This window comes from Falco naumanni, chromosome 13 (assembly GCF_017639655.2).
Source record: "Falco naumanni isolate bFalNau1 chromosome 13, bFalNau1.pat, whole genome shotgun sequence".
Classification (NCBI taxonomy): domain Eukaryota; kingdom Metazoa; phylum Chordata; class Aves; order Falconiformes; family Falconidae; genus Falco; species Falco naumanni.
The window spans coordinates 9787166-9808156 of NC_054066.1; the positions used below are offsets into that span (position 1 = coordinate 9787166).

General features: G+C 40.9%; 1 protein-coding gene across 4 annotated transcripts in view; it reads right to left on the bottom strand.

The window, feature by feature from the left end:
- PAX3 (paired box 3) overlaps positions 1 to 20991 on the bottom strand; it is a 79824-nt gene that overhangs the window by 9144 nt on the left and 49689 nt on the right. For 2 of the 4 annotated variants that reach the window (XM_040613336.1, XM_040613334.1), the window contains exons 5-7: positions 16513 to 16718; positions 5245 to 5410; positions 3888 to 4102 (exon numbers count right to left, since the gene is read on the bottom strand). In XM_040613336.1, the coding sequence (XP_040469270.1) occupies positions 3888 to 4102; positions 5245 to 5410; positions 16513 to 16718 (587 nt within the window). The remainder of the gene's footprint in view (positions 1 to 3887; positions 4103 to 5244; positions 5411 to 16512; positions 16719 to 20991) is intronic. The other 2 variants (XM_040613337.1, XM_040613335.1) reach the window with 1 other exon arrangement.

The following is a 20991-nucleotide window of genomic DNA, read 5'->3' on the forward strand; positions in this document are numbered from 1 at the left end:
AAAAAGCACATGACAAGGTCAGGGGATGCCCATGTACAGCGGAAAAGCCTTTTTCCTTATCTTAAATGAAGCAGTTCAAAATATTGATATCCTGTCTTAAAAACAATCTGCTCTCTACTAAGACCGTACACCTGCAGTCGCAAGACAGGTGTTTTTGCAGTCACTCTTCTGCTTCACATCAGAGAACCAGTGATGGCCATTAATGTCAGGATCAGAAAGAGACATGCCAATTCAGAAGCACATTTAAGTCCTGTAGACACATATTAACACATAGATATGCTACCCCATAATAATTTTGTGTTAACAAATGTTTGTTAAAAGAAAATGCACTGAGCAACTGAAACCTAATTTGAAAAGGAAATACAATATTCTCATAAATGTATGCATGAAAGCCAAGAAGCTGCATAATAGGCATATAAAACGTAAAAATATGCAATTTACATATATTACACACTAATAATCTCTGTTCTGACATTATACTTAAAGAGTTCTGGCTGAGATGGCACACTTGCAGTTGAGTTGCTTTTTCATGAAATACAAAAAAGAATACTCCTGGCTACCAGTTTCCCAAGACATTAGTCCCTGTCTTATTCCTGCAAAAGTCAACCCTTTGCAGGTCTGTAAGATAGAGCTTCTCTCACCACAGCCAGGTAGCAATAGGTAAGCAGGTGAACAAGGAGAGTAATCAGTCACTGGAGGAGATTCTGCAGATCTTGTCTTGATGTTTAAAAGTGCTAACTATTAACAAACTGGGACTCTCTGTTCCCTTATTTTTTTAAACAAGAGCAACAACATTTTATCACCCAGCTTGCAAGACAGGTATGTTACAGAGCATTCTGCCTCCTAAAACTGACCAAGACGTACAATCCTCTCTAACTTCCAAATTCAAGGCTAACAGAATAAAAATAAAATTACAGCACCCTGGCCACCTCCACTTGTCCTCTGCCTTCACCCAGCACTTGCTTTAAACCACATATTTGCCCATCATATTCAAGAACAAAGTCAGAAAGGAAACACCCTGCATGGGCAATAAAGCTTCCCCAGGGGGCTGCGTGTCACACCCTCATTTGGAATAAATTGAAGTCAAAGGGGAAAAGGAGGTTGAAGTTTGGTAAGTATATGATCCCGTGAATCTTAATATTAGATTTTGTTCTGCATGTTCTTTAAATCACAAAAGATTGTTTAGGCTTCAAACAAAGCCTGCCCACCCCTGCCGCAAAGTCACCATAAATTCAGCTTTACACACAGCATAACCAGAGTGCTTGTCTGCAAGACAGACATGGATGGGTGGAAACATTATGTTAATTGCTCACACACCCAGATTTATTGTAGTCAAAAATCCACTGGCTAGTAAAAAGACCTGCTTGCTTCCTCATCTAAATTCCACACACACAGGCAGGGCACTGCAACATGCCCACTCAGCAGGAAAACTCCTGTTTCTCTTTCTTCTTGAAATGCCCAACACAGAACTGGCTTTTGATTTCCCAGCCGCCGCTACCTCAGCCACTCAGTCTGCACCTGGGTGCCTGCAGAAGAGCCCCGCAGAAGCGTGACAGGGTGACACACCGCAACACACTCCATGACTAAGGGGCATTTACACACAGTAATGTCGCAACATACATGACCAATGTCCGAGGCTCTTTTGGGCATAAAGACACCCACTGTTTTCCTACAGTCCCACAATTTGTTGCATATGATTTACATACTTGAGGCTTTATCGTTCCTTTATCTAAAACACAAAGTCCAGGTATGTCACTTTATACATACGTAGATTTTATAAATATCTGTAAGTTATTGTATAGGCCCCAAAACTGTTTTAGAGGAGCTATTGGTAACACTGCATGAATTTAGGGTGGGGTTTTTTGTTTGTTTGATGGAAAGACCTTTCTCAGCCAGTGAAGATAATCATTCAGTTGCCAAGAAGCTCTTCAAATCTAAATGGATATAAATAATCTCCTGCATGCATTCAGTGAATGCACGTCAGTTTTGAGTGACCAGCCTTCTCCAAAACCTGTTGATAGAGGTGCAGGATACAGCCAGGAGCTCTAAGCACTGGGGTAGATAAAGGTTTCAAAAGTTTAAGGAAAAAAAAACCAAAACCAACAGAAGTTTCATAGCATAAAGACAGGGCCAGGTGTAAAGAATCACAGTAACTGATTAAAGTCATCTAACCTGCTTCAGGATCTCTTTTTGATTATATCAAACCTCAGATCAACAAGACTTTGGGGGGAGGAAACCTGGCCACTTTGCCCAGACATCACAAGATTTCTTTACTGTTGTACTCCACTTCTGTGTCACAGACAATAAAAGCTTTGTGAAAGGGGAACATTTTCCATAGCCAGAACCAACACACATTTAAACTGACACTAACAACTACTTTTGATGGATTAGCACTAAATCCCAGAAAGATATTTATGTCAAAAATGTGGAAGCCTTGCATACTATGAAACTAGCCATTTAATAAATAATAAAAAAAAGGCAGCCACTAATATAACGTCAAGGCTTTTGTTGGAGATTGCATTTAGAAATCAAAATTCTTTAGAGCAAAATCCATTCAAGTCTTGTTGGAAGTATATCTGTTTGTTTTTCTGTTGGTATTTTTTTCCTGAGGTTTCAAGCCATAAAGTTTTGTACCCCACTCTGTGCTATAGGAATCTGTGAAACTTAATTACATTTACCGTTACAAAAAAGGGTTTATGAACTTTTGCCTTTGGGCAAAAATGTTTATTTCATTGCCTTTGTTATTCATTCTTTTCAACTCCAGTGCCTTTGAACTTTTCAGCTGCACAGAGTTATCACCGTTGCACAGGAACCAGGAACTGTACTCCCGAGATGCAAACCACAAGTTGAAGAAAACGAAGGAGGCAAAGATATACGAGTCGTTATTTTGGCCACCCTTTGTGCCATTAAAATCTCATTTTCTGCCTATTAGAATGCCCTCTCCCTGCTTAGGCAGTGGTGATAGTCAGTGATTAGTGTGTAATTGAGTATAATTGTCTTTTCACTTTTCATTTGTGTCATTCCGAGCTTCTCTCTGTTTTTCTAACCTCGAAGAGGAAAAAAGGGTAGAAAGCAGATAAAGCTGTTAAAACTCTCACTTCAGCCCTGAAGAGATTCCTGATTGTAATTATAGATTGCATCCTCTTTGTGACTTGTCAGAATTTAGTGGACATCTCTTTCCAAGCACCTGGGCAAAGATCTCACTAATAAACTAAACTCCCATCTATTCAAGCTTCAACTAATAACGTTAGCTTCAGACAGATGCCACATGTAGGAAAATTTAACCAACCTTTTGACACTCAATTATCAAGGCAATTTATTAACATGATTTCCTAAAAAGGCTCATGCAAATTAGAAAAACAATTATGGTATTCATGCATTTATAGATTGCCAAAGAGCAGTAATACTCCTAATTTCTGTATTTATAACTTGATTATAGCTCATCTCAATGCACACTGCTCAGCCCTTGGAACTCTCCTCATACAACTTGCCTGTAATTTTCCTGGACCATTCAGTAAAACTTCGGTGAGGTTATCTTAAAGAGATATTTTATTCACAGAAAAACTATACAATCTACTTTCTGTACCTAGCCATGGATATTCAGGAGAATAGCAGTACATTACAAATGCTTGACAACTGAATGTAAACGTGAAGCCTACATGATTACATTATAAATCACTTGAAATTAAATATAAGCTATGACTCTTGATTCAGCCAGTAGGAGGAAAAAATAAAAAAAGAAGGAAACCAGCAAACTGAAATCATGTGGCTTGTATAAAGAATACATTATGGTTTAAATTTGGCAATTCATTATACTGTGGCCTGAGGGAATAGACTCTTTGGTTCTGGTATACAGCAAATCCTCTGTCTGAAAACACAGGACTGACCTGAGGTGAAAGGCCATTGCCAATGGCAGGGTTCATGGGATTTGAGGGCCCGGATGGAGGCACAAAGCTGTCTGTATAGCTGGAAAATCCATGCCTGGTGCTGGGTAGGCAATAGGCAGAGCTGCTCTCTGGATTCGAAGGGAGGCTGCTTTGGTGTACAGTGCTTGGAGGGAGAGGCTGAGGTCTATGGACGGTACTGCTTGGATCAGACACGGCTAGAAGCAAAAGAAACATGTTATGTTTTCCTCCGTTTTTTTCTGGCATAACAACTTCATTATGTGAAATTCAACTTGACAGAATTGCATCAGGGCCTGCATCAAAGTACTAGTTAAGTAGAAGGGTAAATCTTTAATGTCATTAAACATTTACCTGGCCAGTAAGACTACACAAAAATTCTTAAACAGACTGTAAAAATCATAACAGAAACATGCAGGTTTCAGACAATCCTTTGTGGGCACATGTTGTTCAGAACTGATACATCAATTTATATGTGTGTGTTTATATATATGTGTATATATAATAAAAAATAAAGGAAAAGCTTTATTTGCTTAGCAGACTGGCAACAGGCTTTCCCCTTCTCATCACAGCACAGAAATTCTGCCCTGGTTTGTAGTGAACCTAGCAATGGATGATAGAAGCCCTGCGCTTTGAAAAATTCCCTTAATTAGAACATCCACCAACAGTTAGGATCCATCTCAAGGAGGTAGAAAGAAGAGTACAGTAACTTATTTTATAAAAATTTCACCTGTAAGGTTTTTCTTTAACAATAAATTCTAGTATAGCCTAGATTTGAGGCTCTGTTCCCTCCCTACACCCCCAATCCATCAAAGTTCACAGAATTTCTGATAACATTAAGACAAATTGTTACGATACTGAGACTTGCTACTATCTGATGTGGAACAAGACAGTCCGAATAGCTAGATTTTCCACCATCAGATTATTCAGAGTACTTACAGAAGTTTCCAGTGCACCATCATTGAAAGCAACAAAGACGACAGAATGCAACTGCTGCCTCCCTCCCCGCCAGCCAAGCACTCTCAGCAAAGGGGGCCAATGCAACAGAAGGGTAGGGAAGCATGTACGTTGCTCTACGAACACTGCACCTCTGCTGTGCAGGACGCTATTATTTCCCTAGCTAGCAGCTTTCACCCGTAACCAGCGCTTCCTTGCAGCAAAACAAACTCAAATTCTTACATGTTTAAAATAAGCAGGCTTGCAAGGTCCTCGCTGACTCAGACCCTAAATTAGCCTACACCCCTTTTTCTACATTAGAAAAGAAAATATTTCTGCAATGGATCAGCACAGGAAACCCCTCCCAATAACACTATTTTAACCAAGTACCTGTTGGCTACTGTACCTTGCGGTATGGAGGTGGGCTGGTAGGAGGGCTCAGAGAGCTGGTACGTTGGCAAAGTTGGCATGGCACTGGGTGGAAATCCTCCCGGGATCAGATGGTTGAAAGCCATCAGTTGATTCGCTCCTGCCTGTTTCCTCCATCTAGCACGACGGTTACTAAACCAGACCTACAAATGTTTTAATTACGGACATTTGACTTTCGTACATTTAATATGGGTGCATCAGAAATAACAGCATTTCTTTTCAAATGCATTTGGTGTCTGAGACAAGAGATACAGAAGATGCACACTGGGCTCAGAGCTGCCAGCAAGAAAGGTGCCTTTGGCACACACTTCCACAGTTCAACGGACAAGACATAGGAATCCTGAACCCTAGTTTCCTCTCAAATACAGCTTCTCCTGAGAAACAAGCTGAATAACACTTTCAAGCTTTAGTGCTTTTAATAGCTATCAATCACTACCCTTTTGGTGCCAGATTTAAGGAGAAAGGGAAAACAGCTCTCCACTTTGTCTAAGTGTGAGCCAAAACTATTTCGTCTGGATTGTATTGTCTTTATATTTAATTTGCTGACAAAGTTAGCAGCACCACTTAATGCACTGTTGGAAGGTGCTTGTACTTACATATTGGGACACTATATTGCCCTAATGATCAACAGAGCTTTAAGCTTTTGATTTGAAAAACACAAGCCCCATGTACAAAACACAAATCCCTCGCAGCAAGTTTTCATGTATTCACATATGTACAAAACATCTCTTAATAAACTTGACATTAACAGTAGATCAGTATTTCAGTACCAGATTAACATTTCAGAACCACTTTGAAATCTGTTCCCAGGACAGAGTACCAAACAGATGGGGTTTGAATTAGTGGGACATTTTAGCTATAAATCTGCTGTCTTTCACATGATTCTAACTTCATGTTTTAAGTTTTCCAAGTCTTGGATGGCTCTTATTGCCTTCATGAAAGGAAAAGACAAGACTTCACAAATGCAGACATAGTAAGAGTTGCAAAACACAGGTTAATATTGGTATTATAGTGGTTCCACACGCCACAAATCGGAAGGGCAACCAGCCACAGCAGGGATGCTTGGACCAGCGTGCACATGCACTGCCCTGCTGCAGATTTAGAGCAACTTCTAGATTACAGCACTTGGGTCCATGAGGTAGACGACCACAGAAAAGAAAAGTTGTTTTGCAATAAGGGAGGATACATACTTGTAAACAAGCAGGCAGTTACTCCTAATTGTACACCCCGAAGCAGCTGCAATGACCAACCATGGATACTATCAATTATATAAAATATTAACTGAGCTTTAGCATCTTACAAAGTACATCTGCATAGCCTATAAGGCAGTTCTGGCCTGAAGGCCACTGAGGCACCTCGGCTGATGAGCCACATGTAGATGCATTTGTAAAAGTAAGTTGGGTCTCTGATCTGTCACCTTTCTTGCAAGCCGCCCACACTGGCTCATGAATCAGCCATTACAGACTGGATTTCTAGGTGTAATATCATTTACAAACTGTGAGTGGTCCTTACATAATACTCTAACAACATTTTGGACTATGCTGTGGGCTTGTCCTCTGCTCACTCTTTCAGAGTAGGAGTGGTGGGACTCACTGGGCCATCTGGTTTCTGATGCGTGCCATCTGTCACCAATGTAGTTTGATCTGGCTTCATCCCCTTTTCAGAATGAGAGGCTCATTTCACACAGCTGCCTCCTTTGCTGCCTCCTCTGTTGGGCACACCTACTCCTCAATTACACACTCCCACTCCAGTTTAAGATTTAGGACAGAAGGATAGATGGAGTCTCTGTTCTACCTCAGGAATCCCTCTCAGGTTTTTCACTGTACATACTAACCCTCCCGCTGCCTCCATGTGAACCATTTCTGAAAGCAGCTGGCAGGGACAAGACACTGGGGTGGAGAAGCAAGACCCACAATGAGCAATAGTTGAGGATGGGTCTAGATTCAGCAATACTTTTTTACTTGCTCATCCTATAGACATCTATATCCTTTTTTATGTCTCTGCTTACCCTTTGCTTCCCTCACTGACATTTAAGTATAAATTTCTTATTTACCCTTCACAGATTCTTTCCACCTGCTTATGTCTCCCAAAGCCTACCATTCTTAAACTCCTGTGGCAGTATCTTTTGAACATGACCAAAGACAAGAAAAAAGGGGCAAGACATGTTGAAGAGGGATGAAGAGGCTTTGCTGAAGAGCCAAAGAGCACTTAGGAAGGATAATGGAGGTCAGAGGGAGCAGGGAACAGCAAATGCATGCTGTAATTAGCGTACCCAGGTCATTAACTAGGGTTTTCTCCATGACACTCTCACTTCTTCAGGTCAAGAGGGTTAACTGATGATCTTCCAGTGTTTTGGGAACACTAACTGAACTACATAAGTGGACTTCACTGAGGAAAATGAGGTAACAAGATTTTGTTTTCTCTACAGATTAGCATTTGCCTTCAAGCCCTAGTTCCTTATTAAAGTGAGTCAGAACCCAAACCTGAATTCAGTAGCAAGTGATTTGCATTAATGCCAAGTTTTATGCTTTTCTTTACAGATAGATTCTGGCTACTTTTATAGATTTGCATTTTTCTAGAACTGCAGATACATCTTAACCCTGAAAGAAACACACTCAATGGTATCAAAGTCTACAGTACCCCCACAATGAACATACTTGCGCAGAGCTCTGTTGTTACCTGGAGCCCCATTAAATTAAGTGGGACCCTGCAGGGGTGCAGGAGCCTGCCTGGACTGTGCAGAAACAAGGCTGTGTATTACGACCTCAGTGCCACATGACTGGGACATACTAAATGGATGTTACTTGACTGGCACCCATGTCACATGCTGCTGGCACAGCCTTGGCTCCAGGCTCATCGGCTCCAGCCTCTGCCACTGCACTGCCTTGCTGCCCCCGTCAGCTGCAGCACACACCTGCTGCTGCCTGCCCTGGCTTCTTACCTTCCCCAGGCAGCAGGAAGGCAGATGGCACCTGAGCAGCACCACAGTCAGTCCAAAATTAACTCACCAAAACACCTTGAACCAATTCAAAACCACAAAGCAAGTCTTATTACCACTTATACCACACACATCACTACAGAACAGTAGGGGTACATTAAAACAAAAAAAAACAACAAAAACCCCAAAGAAACCAAACAAACAAAAAAAAAAAAACAACACAAAAGCAAAAAAACCCAACCCAACCACACACCTTTACATGAAGCACCAGAGGTCCGATCCACACATGTACTCATTCCCCTTTGATTTTAATGGGCTTTGGATGAGCCTTGGTAAAAATACTAAAAATATTTTATCTTCAAAATGACCATAAGTATGGCCCCAACTCCTTCCATCACACGTTTTTACAAGTGAACACACTGAATCTCTGAATCTGTAATTCCAGATGTTTTAACACAACAGTTTTTATTATTGTTACTATTTACTGTCATGGCCTCACCCTTTCCATATGTCTCAAGATTTAGTTTTGCAAGTGTGTTTAACTCCCATTTTATACCAGATAACATGCAGGTTTCAGATGTTGTATGTGACAGAACACAAAGAAGAAATGATGTAACAGTGAGACAGTAGGGAAAAAAAAAACCTACAAACAAAATTAAATGTGAGAGTTAAAAAGTTGAAAATTGATTTTGGAAAGTCAAGAAAAAATTACTCAAAACTATATAACTCAAATATTTTATATACATTTTATGTAATGTTTATTAAAAGTAGTTTATTGAAATTAGATCCCAAACTTTATTCAGTAGCAGTTATATGCTTTCTATGTTAACTGAAACAATTTATTATTACTTTTTAACCATAGTATTCCACTTAGATAATCTTCGGCTGCCTTGACTTATTCTCAAGAATTCAGGAATTTATTTATTTTTTTAAATCAACACATATCATGAAGAAACCATGTGCACTACTACCACTACTTAATCTTGACAAATTTTGCCAATATCAAGCCAAGATCTTAAAATATAAATCTAGTCACCACAAGCCAAGTGTCTGCTTAGAAACACATTGTAAAGACCTGGGGAAATACTTCCATCTGTTTATACACTTCCAATATGATTTAAACACAATGTCCCCTTATGTTCAGCAAAACTCAACTTCCACCAGTATGACAAAGTCCTCATCTTATGAACAGCCTTTTCAAATCTAGCAGGTCCCCACAGGATGCTTCTGTTCTCCCACACCCTCCCTTCCGATAGGGAAGCGATCATCACCTGGATGCAGAGGTGCTCACAGCATAACGCAGCCCCTAGTGAAGATCACAACCATCATCCTGTGAGAAAATGCCACCCGGCAGTGGTGGTAACAGAGACCCAACTCTAAACGATCTACGTCTCTTTAATCTGACAGACTAATCTTGTGTGTTGCCATCACCAGCAATAACATGGATCCCGGTGGAAGGCAGGCCATTCCTAGACTACTTCAAACCACCACTACCACACTGAATTCCCCCATGGAAGCAAAAGCAGCGGATAAGCAAGCTACTGCATTCTGGAGACTCAAAATATTATGTTCTTACACAAACAGTACTGTGTCCAGAGGAATATGATCTGCTTGTTTTGGTGTAACATGCAGGAGCTCTGAATTAGATCAGCACTGCGCTTGGTGCTGTGCAAATGCAGACACTGACAGAGGAACCATGGCTTGTCCAAGGGACCTCAGCATCCCAAAGAGATGTCTGCACCAGAAGCCAAGGCACATTCATTTTAGTGAGGCTCTGGCTTGCCAGTTTCTATGTCACTTTCGAAGATGGAATGCAAATGACCCAGATGATTAGTTGAACCCCAGTGTCTGAACAAAACTTACATCTCAACAACAGAACTGAAGAGGATTAAATTTACAGCAAAAGGAAAAGAAAAACAGTCCTTTAGGGAAAGTAATTATTGGAAGCTCTAGTTTTTCAAGCATCTGGAACTGGACTGACCAAAAAAGAATTAACTCCACAACAGAACGTAAAAAAAGCATTTTGCACTGATGTAAAAGGGAGGAGGTGAACTAATAGGTTTCTCTCATCTGTGTTTTCTAATATTTAGATCTTGCCTTTTATTATCATTTTTCCTTTAAGTAGTTTGCAAGTGATCATGCCAACATCTTATTTTGTTGATCGCAACAGGATATTCTTTAAAAGATGTATTTATTCACTTGGGAACACACTAGTGTAATTAGCTTTGACATTTCTACAGTCTGATCGTAAACAGAGAGTGCTCTATGTGCTTTTAAGGCAAAAAGATCTCTGATCCAACAGGGCAAAACATTAGAGATGTGAATTTTGCACAAAACCCATGGATATTTTGTTAAACACAGTCCTGACCATTGGAAGCATGAGTGCCAAAAACACACAAAGTCAAAAGACTGATGTATTGTTAACGGCACTTCTAAATTTAGACAGAGGAAGTTTTTTGGGGTTTTTCCCCCTTTTTCCTTATATTTTTCATGGCAACTGCTTCCCCCACCTCACCTGTTCCCCACCTCTCCCTTCCCCCAGCATTCACATGTTCAAAATAAAGCCTGACCATCCTGCAAGCAGGACTCCACAGTGGTTATGCCATCAGGGAATGAATTTGGGGTGTGCCAGAAGCAGTGGGGCTGCCTTGCAAAGAGGGGTGGCTGAAGAAGGAAACTGCTAATGAAGCTGGGCTGCACCAGCCGGGACAGAGCTGACTCCATTACCTTTGCAAAACACGGCAGCATGACTTCTAAAGACACCCATGGTGTCTGCTCCTGCAGTCTACTGATGTTGGACCTGCATTTACTTCAGCAGCCATTGAAGCTGTGCAGGCACTTCACCCTCTCGCCAGGCCAGCAGCTGACACCAGCCCTTGTGCCTACCTGACCTGACTGGAAGTTCAGTCAAAGAACACAAGACAGCAGGGGGAAAAAAGGAAACAATAGGTTTTTCTTCCCTTTCCTGTTTTTTGCAGTAGGGTGACTTTTCATCCTGGCTCACCACAGTATCAGATGAGCTCCAGGGATCACACTGCTAGGGACCAGCCACAGGAAGAAGAAAGAGTAGGAGCAGAATTGCTTTTTAGCAATAACTAGTTGGTAAATCAGCTTCACTGTGACATCTGCACACCCCCAGTCTCACAGGAATAAGGCCTACTGCGTATGCAGAGGCACACCACGGGTAGGGCTGTTCCCTCACAGCATCCCACAGCAGTGCTGCTAGCCTACTGAGAATGACCTGCTGTGACCACCAGCAGGAACGCCGCGGGGGGCTGCAGGTTCTCCACCTGGGGTCTGCCAAGAGCTGCTCTGTATGGTGAGGAGAAGTCATGCTGGTTGGGATACAAAGAGTTATCAATGTGATGGAAATCGGAGTCCCTTTAAAACAAACAGGAAAAAAGAAACATCCAACACTCCCCCCTCCAAAAAAAAAAAAAAACCAAAAAAAAACACAAAAGCCAAAAATCCCTACATGACAAAATAAAAAAAGATGACAAGACAGAAACCCACTAGGCTGTGCCAAAGGGAATAAGGACTTCCAACAACCTCCCAGGGCAATCCAACATACTCAACTCTCATAGTTTTCTTTGAAAAGACTGACGCAGTCCTAGACAAATACCTCCAAAATACTGCAGCTAATTTACCCGTAATAATTTCTCCTTTACCCCAGGGGAAAAAAAAATATCTGCACTTACAGTGTTATCTACTACAAGAATGCACATAGTATATTCTTTCTTTATCCTATATACGGTGCAAAAACAGCAGCCTAAGAAAAGGCACTAGAAATTCTCCATAAACCACACTGGGAATAACTGTAAAGATCTGCTGAAAGGTTTTAAATGTCTCTGAATCTGTCCTGCGTTCCTTTACCCCATCTCCCCATAGGACTATGCAGTTCAGCACACAGGCTCAAACCATTCCAGAGAAGCTGAGGGAAAATTAAGACTCTTTTTGGCACAGGTCCTCCCTCTCCCATGATTTCCCCGTGAATGCTTTTCACTATTTGCTACTCAGAAAAGACTATGAAAGCTGAAAGACTGAACTTTGGAGCTTTCAGCTTTACTGCTAGCTTAGGAGTCATAATTTCTTCTCTCACCTTTCCAACCACTATCTTCTCCAAATTATCTCTTCCCCTTCCCAGTGAAAAAAAAAATAATAAAACCAAACCAACAACACAAAAAACAATACGCTAGCACAGCACTTAAAATATTTTTATCGTTTTTCTTCCAGCTACTCTAGACATCTGAGCTCTTGGGACTTCTTTTATTTGCTGAGGCTGTAATAAGCTTTTTACAAAAGCTTACAAGCTGATTACATGTTTGACATGGGAACATTCAACCCCATCCTAGTAGCCTGGAGAGATCTGCCTGAATTTTCAGACATGCTCTTCTGTTAAACAATATTTTTTTCTCTTTAGAAGTTTTCAAGCAAACTAATTTAAACCTGGGAATTGGCCAAGAAGAACCTTTTCAGTACAGGACAAACTCATGTTTCAGAATTCTTCCTGACTTCCCCTGCTTTTTCACCATTATTCATGGACTAAAAGAGTCCAAATACATTTCTCCCATTGCCTTTCAGGGTTGAACAGGAAGGCCGCATGCCAGCTGCTTCTCACAGCAGGACCTCCTGCCCCACACGATCCCAGAGAGCTTAGGGGCACATCTTCAATATAGTCCAACATGCAAGTCCCACGCATCACATTTCTAATAATTTGGGAAGCCTCCCTTCAACACACAGTCCAAGAAGGTTTGTCTGACTGGCCAGCCCCCATGGGGCAAGGCAGACTCCTGGCCCTCCACCTGCCAGGGGACAAACCTGAACCTTGTTTAAAAATCCTTCCCCAAAAGATTGAAGTAAACATCTCCCACTGTCAATCAGGCTCCAAGCTGCTGCCAAAGTTCACACAGTTCATCCAGGTCTAAAAATAAGCCTGATGTGGGAATCAAAATATGCCAGAAAAGATGCTACCCAATTCATCCCTTATGATCTATTTGTTACAGAAACCATAACCACACTGCTGTGAAGCTCAGAAAGAGCCTTTGATCTTTATCTACACTGGGGAAAATTTCACTTTTAGAATTCGCCTTTAGATTGCATCAGTAAAAATAGGCCACAGACCTTTAGGGCCTGCTCTGCAACTTAATGATGGTTTTAATGAGGTTTTAAACTGGACAGGTAAAGCACTGCATGGTTGTGATTTTTACTTACAATATGTGAATCTTTAACCTCAGATACAACAAAGTATTTTATTTTATTTTTAATAAAGGGTCATGCTTTGGGACTCTACTTAATGTTTCTGAATTGTATCTGATGGATGCACAAGACCCAAGAACTTTCCCCTTTCCTACTGTATCTAATGTGCAGAGAAGAGCCAGCTGCCTTTGGAAGAGGCAGCAGAAGAGGTTGTCCTGGCTCCACACCACATCTGGGCTCTGACACAGGGGAGAAAGGTTCAAAAGTCCATGAGTGGAAAGATGCTGCAAGAGGAATCACAGGGAGCATTTTAAATCCTTATTACACCCAGTGCTGAAGTATTTGCGATGATTATTGTTATGCATCTTGTGACTCTTGCAATGTGGAGTTTGTTGCAACACTTCTTTCCCCAAAAGCCTTTCCCTGTCCCCATGATTAAGTACACAAGTAACATTCACATGGTAAAGTCTGTTTTCAGTTGCTTGTAGCTTTCAAAAATTTCCCATTAGGGGCTAAGTTTGATCTCAGCCCAGAGGCTACTTTTTCCCCACCTCCAACCAACCAGCTTAAAAACATGCATTTGGTTACCCTTCAACAGTGGGAAAGGGAGAAAATAGATGGTTTAGTGGTTTAAGACTCTTCCTTTCACGGGTGTTCAGAGAGTGCCTCAGGGAATAGAACGAACGAGGAAGCACGAGGGCAGCAGGGTAGAAGAAACAAAACATGAGATGTGAGTGCAACATGGAGGGACTGAGTGAGGGAATAGCAAGGTTGGTCCAGTTGTAATCAATTAAATAACTTCCTAGATAATGTAAAACTCTATGAAATTGGACATTGCAGCCTGAGTCTGGCTGAGCCCAGAAAATTCTTTTTTTCTCTGGCATTGCAAAGAGCCAGCTCTTTTAGATGATGCTTGATTGGGAAGCAGTCAAAGAGATCTTTGTGTATATAGCCATATAAAACTTGGTATCTCTGATCTCTGTCATACTGTTACCAAAAAAGAAGTGTGACTAAGACAGCTTGAATGCTACATCAGTATGGCTATCCGGCTCTCCCAGCCTCAAGTCTCTTAGGGTTCTTTTCTTTTCACAGGTCATCTTTTATTTCATGCCCATCATAGGTGGCTATTTTAAGGGGCTATAGAGAGGTGCTGAATGCTGATAAGGCAAATCCTGTATCCCTTAATCCACTGCTAAATCACTCTGCCAGCCTTCAAGGGTACCAGACAGATGGAGTGCACTAGGAAACTGCCCACAGGCTGGTTACTTCAACCCCAGCTCATCTTTAATCCAGAAAGGTTTTGTTCTGGTATTCTAATCATTGATTGACTGGGAACTTTCTTCCATGCTGGGTTAGGTAAAATATCCATGTCAGAGGTACTGGGGAATTCGCGAGGCTGTAGATCATAGGAGTGGCGTGAGACAGGATGTGTCTCAAGGGAACCAAGGAAGCCATAAGGAATGTAAAAAGTCACAGGGTTAAAGCCACATTAAGACAGCTGTTATGTTAATGAGAGTTCTGCTTTTCTTCTAGCTGTGGGTCATTGATTTAGAAAAACATGAACAAGGTCTTTTTCATTTTATCGTATTTTTCCACTGAAGCTAACATAGCCCAAAACATCATACCCTAGATCCCATTTGTCTTGCAAACAGAACTTGTGTAGAAAGTTATCTTTATCATGTTTGTGCGTGGATGATTCCCAGGGCTTGATTTAGTCTTACCTGGCCCAAGTCTATATACAAAGCTTTTGCAAGAATTTCACTTAGTAAACATGTTAAGAAAAAGAGAGTCATGCATCACTGAGCTTGTCTTCCAGACAAATTCATTCATACATCTGATTTTCTCTCACAGTCATAACAAACACTTAAAAGAAATGTGAAGTCTTCTGCAAAAAAAGAAAAAAAATAGCAAGAAAAACTGAAAAAGTCTGGACCTTGTAAGATGGATACTCAATAATACATCTATGCTGCAATATGCATGCTTGTCTTAGAAAGGCAGAGGGATATTTATATTGCTTATTTCAGTTTGCAGAGTCTGAATGCTTCAGGCTGAGCTTCAAAGGTCAAATTATTAGAACAGAGCTTCACGAAAGCAACCCAATTCACCTGTATCCTTGGTTAGATCACAAGTTACCACTCATTTCTCTTTCCTGGTTACATCAAAGGCTGCAACATTTTGCTTGTCACCCAACCACACACTTCCTTATGAACACTTACAACTCAGACTGATCCAAACAGGGTAGGCTTTTCCGAATGACTCTTAGATGTCAAGTAGTGAAAGAGCATCAGAGGATTCTGCCTGTGGTATTAAGCATTTCACAGGATGTGCTTCTTTGCCGTGAAACAAAGCCCTGCTCTGAACCTGAACTCTGAGGTGCAGTCTGTTCCAGAATTATATGGCTGCTATTTGCCCAGTTTGGGACATCTGAAAATCCAGGTTCATGCTTTTACTAAATTTAAAGCAACTCCACAGTTTACTCCTCCAGCATGTTAGCTTGTTTTAGGCAATCCAGATCTACATGAAGTTGTGAAGACCTAACAGTTATTTGAAGGTTTATTTTCTTTTGAATTAAACCAACAATGGGGATAAGAGATATTAAAAGGTGTAAATCAATTCAACTTCAAAAGCTAACCTAAAAGTAAACTGTAGATAATGCACCAGTAACCTTGCTCCCTTGCATGGCTCTATAGACACATCGTCCTTTTAAAAATGTTTTTGCTTCCTCTGTTAATGCCTGAAAGACCCAAACAACAACAGATGAAATCAGTTAAGTAACTATAAACTGGCACAACAGCTGACCTGATTACATGCAGAGTGCTGTCAAATGCATAAAACAAACTGGGATAACAGCCCTTCTTCTCCAAAAGCTCAGTATTATATTCATGGTAGGTATGGAACAATTCCTGGGGAAAACACATTTTTTTCAAAGTAGTTGTCTTGAACAGTTGGAAAATCAATGTCCACATACAGATGCAAAAACACCTAAGGTTGTAAACAATATAGCTTCACATTTTCCTTCTACCCCAGAGTAGGATCACATAAGAATATAGAAGGACTGACGTGCTAACAGAAAAGGCAATTCCCTGTGTTAGGCAGCTTTTAAATACATACCTGGACACGAGCCTCTGTGAGTTTGGCTCTTTGTGCAAGTTCTTCCCTAGTATAAATATCAGGGTAGTGTGTCCTCTCAAAAGCTCTTTCCAGCTCTTCCAGTTGTTCTGCCGTGAAGGTTGTCCTACTGCGACGCTGCTTTCTTTTTAAAGGTAAATCTGGTTCAGAATCAATGTCAGAGCCTTCATCAGACTGGGGTGCTGATGCTCAAAAAAAAAGAAAAAAGAAAAAAGAAAAGACAAGTAAAAATTAGCTTTCCTTGAGGGCAAAAAAAGCAAAACATTGGATCAATCAATGATCTCTTATATGGAAAAGCTCCTTTTTTTTCCCCATGACTCAGAATTGAGTTGGCAAACTTCAAAAAAGCAAAATAGTGAGAAACAAATCAGACTTAAATGTTACATTGTGCAAATGTGCTCAAACCAAACAAAGATTTTCAAAAGTTCAACTGAGTTTAGCACCTTTTTCTGGCCCAAGAATATTTAAGAACCTCCAGAACTTTTTGAGTAAATGAATTATTCAATTCCTTTAACTCCTCCAGCAGTTTGCAAGTCATTTAAACACTTAGAGCAGTCCCGCTTAGTTGCAAGCGATCAGACAAGCAATACGCCCTTGTTTCTTCTGTTGAACAGCCAACAGACACAATTATTTGTCACACCAATGTGCATCTTGTAACTTAAACATTCCAACTCTATAGACACATGCCCATGAGACCTTCCCTAGAAATCCATCACTAAAACCTTATTGCTGAAATGGTTATGGAAGAAATTACGAAGGTATGGGGAGTACTACTGAAGAAATTACTTCTCATACACAATCAAATATTTGGTTCATGTCATGTATTATTTGTCCTATGCTCTGAACAGTATTATATACATTTGTGTTAGTATGACTCAGCACATTTAAACATTCCTGCCTATGTGCAACTTACTTGCCCGTCTTATGACCACCTAAAGTAACCTTAGGACAAGCCAGACAAGTGTTAATATTAAAAAAAAAAAAAAAAAAAAAAAAAAAAAAAGAGAGAGACGAGATGCACATTGCACAGAGAAGTCCTGTAAGAATAGCTCAGAGCAATAGTTTGACTTGACTCTTCCAGTTGGTAAAGCAAAGAGATTCCAGCATAGATCATGACCAGAGCTGAAATACATGGACTGCATGCTTCCTTTGCCTGGGGTTTCATCATAATTCCTCCTAACCTTGGGAGGTCTTCCAGCACAGAGCATAGCTACACACAGATGTGCTGATGCTCAGCCTCCAGGCAACAGTCCAGGACGTGACTGCAAAACAGCCAGGCTGTGTTGGACTAAAGGCCCCTCACGCCACACCCCAAGTTGGCACTTAAGGAAAGCTGGCAAGAAACAGACCACGTACAGCATGTCCCTATCCCAGGAAGGGGATACCAACTCTTGCAATCTACAGTTTGACAAGAAATCAGGACGAAAACTCTTTCTGGGTTACATGGGCAGGAGTGTGAGATGACACACACACAGACCCAGCCAGCTCTTGGCATCATCGTTGTTTGTTTCCCCTGTGCTCCCTGGCAATCATGTGAGGTCCAGCTACAGCCCTGCCATGGCTGAACCCATAGCTTTAGTTGTGAAGCAGCAACGCCTCTTCCAGTACCTGCCCAATTGCCTTTCTCCAACAAACAGTAACGAACCAAAAGAATAGGCTTCCAAAGCCACTCTTCACTTGCATCAGCTGCTGTCCCAGGCGACAAGCATTCCTTCTTGCCTGAGTCTTCAAGGGAAACCACCTAAAGAGGGCAGACACTCCCCAGTGAACTGAAACTGCTTGTATTTCAACTGAGCAAGCATTACTTCTACTATTTCAATAATGCCAAATAAATTATTGATATAGGCATTGATTTAAAATAATCTTCTTAACATGATTTATTTGGAGGTAACTGAGAACATAAAGCCAAAAAGAAATCAGCTGTTCAAGCTCCAGCTAAAACCCCCCACCATGTTTATTTCTAGCTATCTTAAATTTCCAATTTCACTCAAGCTGTTTGAACTAATAAATATACCTAATCTGTTTACTCAGGCTTACAGCATGAGAAAGACAAAGTGCTGTTTCAGACAATTCAGCCAAAGAGTTTATGAATTTCTGCATACCGAAAAAGAACAATTACTGCTAGACCAGAGGCTTTTAAGTGAAAGCTATCTTCATTGTCCAGACACCATCAATATCTTGGACTCAACATAGACAGGACATCAGGAGAAACTCCCACAGAGCTCAGCATTAATGCACTGTCAAAGCATCCAACCCCCAGAGTCTCTTATTTGCGTGGAAGTTTTGCCCCAAATAAGATTGGATTAAGCTGTTCGGGTTCTTGAGAATATTGTCCTGAAGAACAAAGGGGAATCAGCACAAACATCCTATCCCAAATAGTTCATGTTCATTCCTTATTGAACAGGCAATCTAGGGTATCCCAAAGCGAACATAACACATCATTTGAATTAGTGATGAATCACAAATCTTCTCACTTGGGGTCCCAAGTGACACCTGCCTTCCTCAGCAACTGCCAAATTACAACTCCGTAGGATGGCTTCATGCTGCTATTAGAGAATTAGAAGAAACACAGGATATTTAAAATATAGTTTTCCTATGTTAGCCTTAGATACAAATCACCCACCTTAAGCAGAACAGCTACTGCTGACAAGCTAGATGAGTGGAGGAGAGCACACCAGCCTTGTGACCAGGGTCATATTGGCCAGCACTGCATTCTGACCATACCTGATGTCATAAGATCTGAAACAGAGCTCAGGAAGGTCCCTTCTGGAGAAAACTTCTCAGACAAAAGTTGCTTTTGATTGTGTACAATGAGGGGGTTTTTATAAAAAAAAAAAAAAAAAAAAAATCCCCAGATCTCAGGAACTCTTTCAGTACTCTCAGGCTCTACATGTTTGAAGTTCCACATATACATCTACATATATGCCTATAAAAAGCCAGCTAAAACTGTGTAATTTAAAGTGGATACTTATCACTAAGTTTCTGAAGCTAATTCTCTCACCAATAATGAATTTTCTTAAAATGTTGTATAAAAACATAGCAAAGTATTGTGATGTTTCCCTGCACCTTGCATTCATGCAGCTAGGACAATCAGAACTGAAAAATGAAATTAAGTCAGTGTTTATCTTAGCTTCACATTTCATTAAGCAGTATATGAAAGGTGCAAAGCTAAACCAGTCAGAAAAAAACTGGAGTATCTAAGATCCCAGGACAATATAACTAATTAAATGCAAACATTTAGAGATAAAGTAACAACTTTAAAGTAGGGAGAAAAGGTATATCAAGTGAAATGGCTTTCACATCTATCTGATTTCATTGGTGTTACCCTTCTCCAGGCCTGGCTGCTACATGCTGCTTTATTGAAAACATTGAGTTCCTTTGTCTTGTCTGATCTGTGATATTAAAATCAGACAAATGTCATTTCAAATAATAACTATATGTCTGTACTACAAACCACACTATTTCTATTTCTTACAAGGTCTTCTTAAATATTATTAGTTTCAAGGAAGTTCGATACGAAAAAATAACAAAAAAATACTATTATTGTTCTTTTATATAGATGGCAGAGTATTGGCTAAGCATATAAATTGGACACATCTCTGCTTTTTTTTTAACAAAAAAAAAAAACAAACCAATGTTCATTTTATATACACTCAACAGCCATAGCATATTGCCCTTTTGCTAAGCAGTATCTCACTAACAGATTCACTGACTTCCATGACATAAAAAGATACTGTTCAGCACAGGTACAGGTGGTCAGATTTTAGCTGGATTGTTTCCATCTCACCTCTACAGACACACAACATGTATCTCTAACCTTTACAGTTGTCCTGATGATCTTAGTACTGCAGCCCCTTGAGCTATAAATAGGAGAAAGAAGGAGACCCAGCGGTGCCCGAGGAGATCCCCAGCCAGACCAGACCTTCGGCATCACCGGTGCCCCGCTTCCTGCACAGCTCATAAAATGGGTGAGGCAGCCAAAAGCACTACCAGTAGCTGAGCCATGAAGTTTAATTAAAGAAGGAATTAGAGAATTAAAGAGCAATTATTTGTCCCTTAACCCCTCGTGACCTGTCTGGTGGCCTGAGGAGTGGCTGCGTGCTGGTTATCACCACGGCAGGCGGAATGCCTCTGCCCGGCGGCGCGGGCGCTCAGTCACCTGGGGCTCGGCAGCGAGCCCCTTCCCCAGCGCCGTAAATGGGCACGTCGGGGCAAAAAGCAAACGACAAAATAACGCACCAGAGGTCATTCTGTGGGCTGTTCTTCCTCTCAGCAAGATGTTTCATTTGAATAATTAAATAACAAAAACATGACAACCATTTAAAACCCATACATTAGGGCTGTGGGGCGGTGCACCTGACAAACAGGGCAGAGAGGTTATCTTTCCTCAGCCTGAGAAGGCACAGCTTCTTCCAGCAAGCCTTCAAACACTGTGAAAATTTTAAAATAAAATATTACACA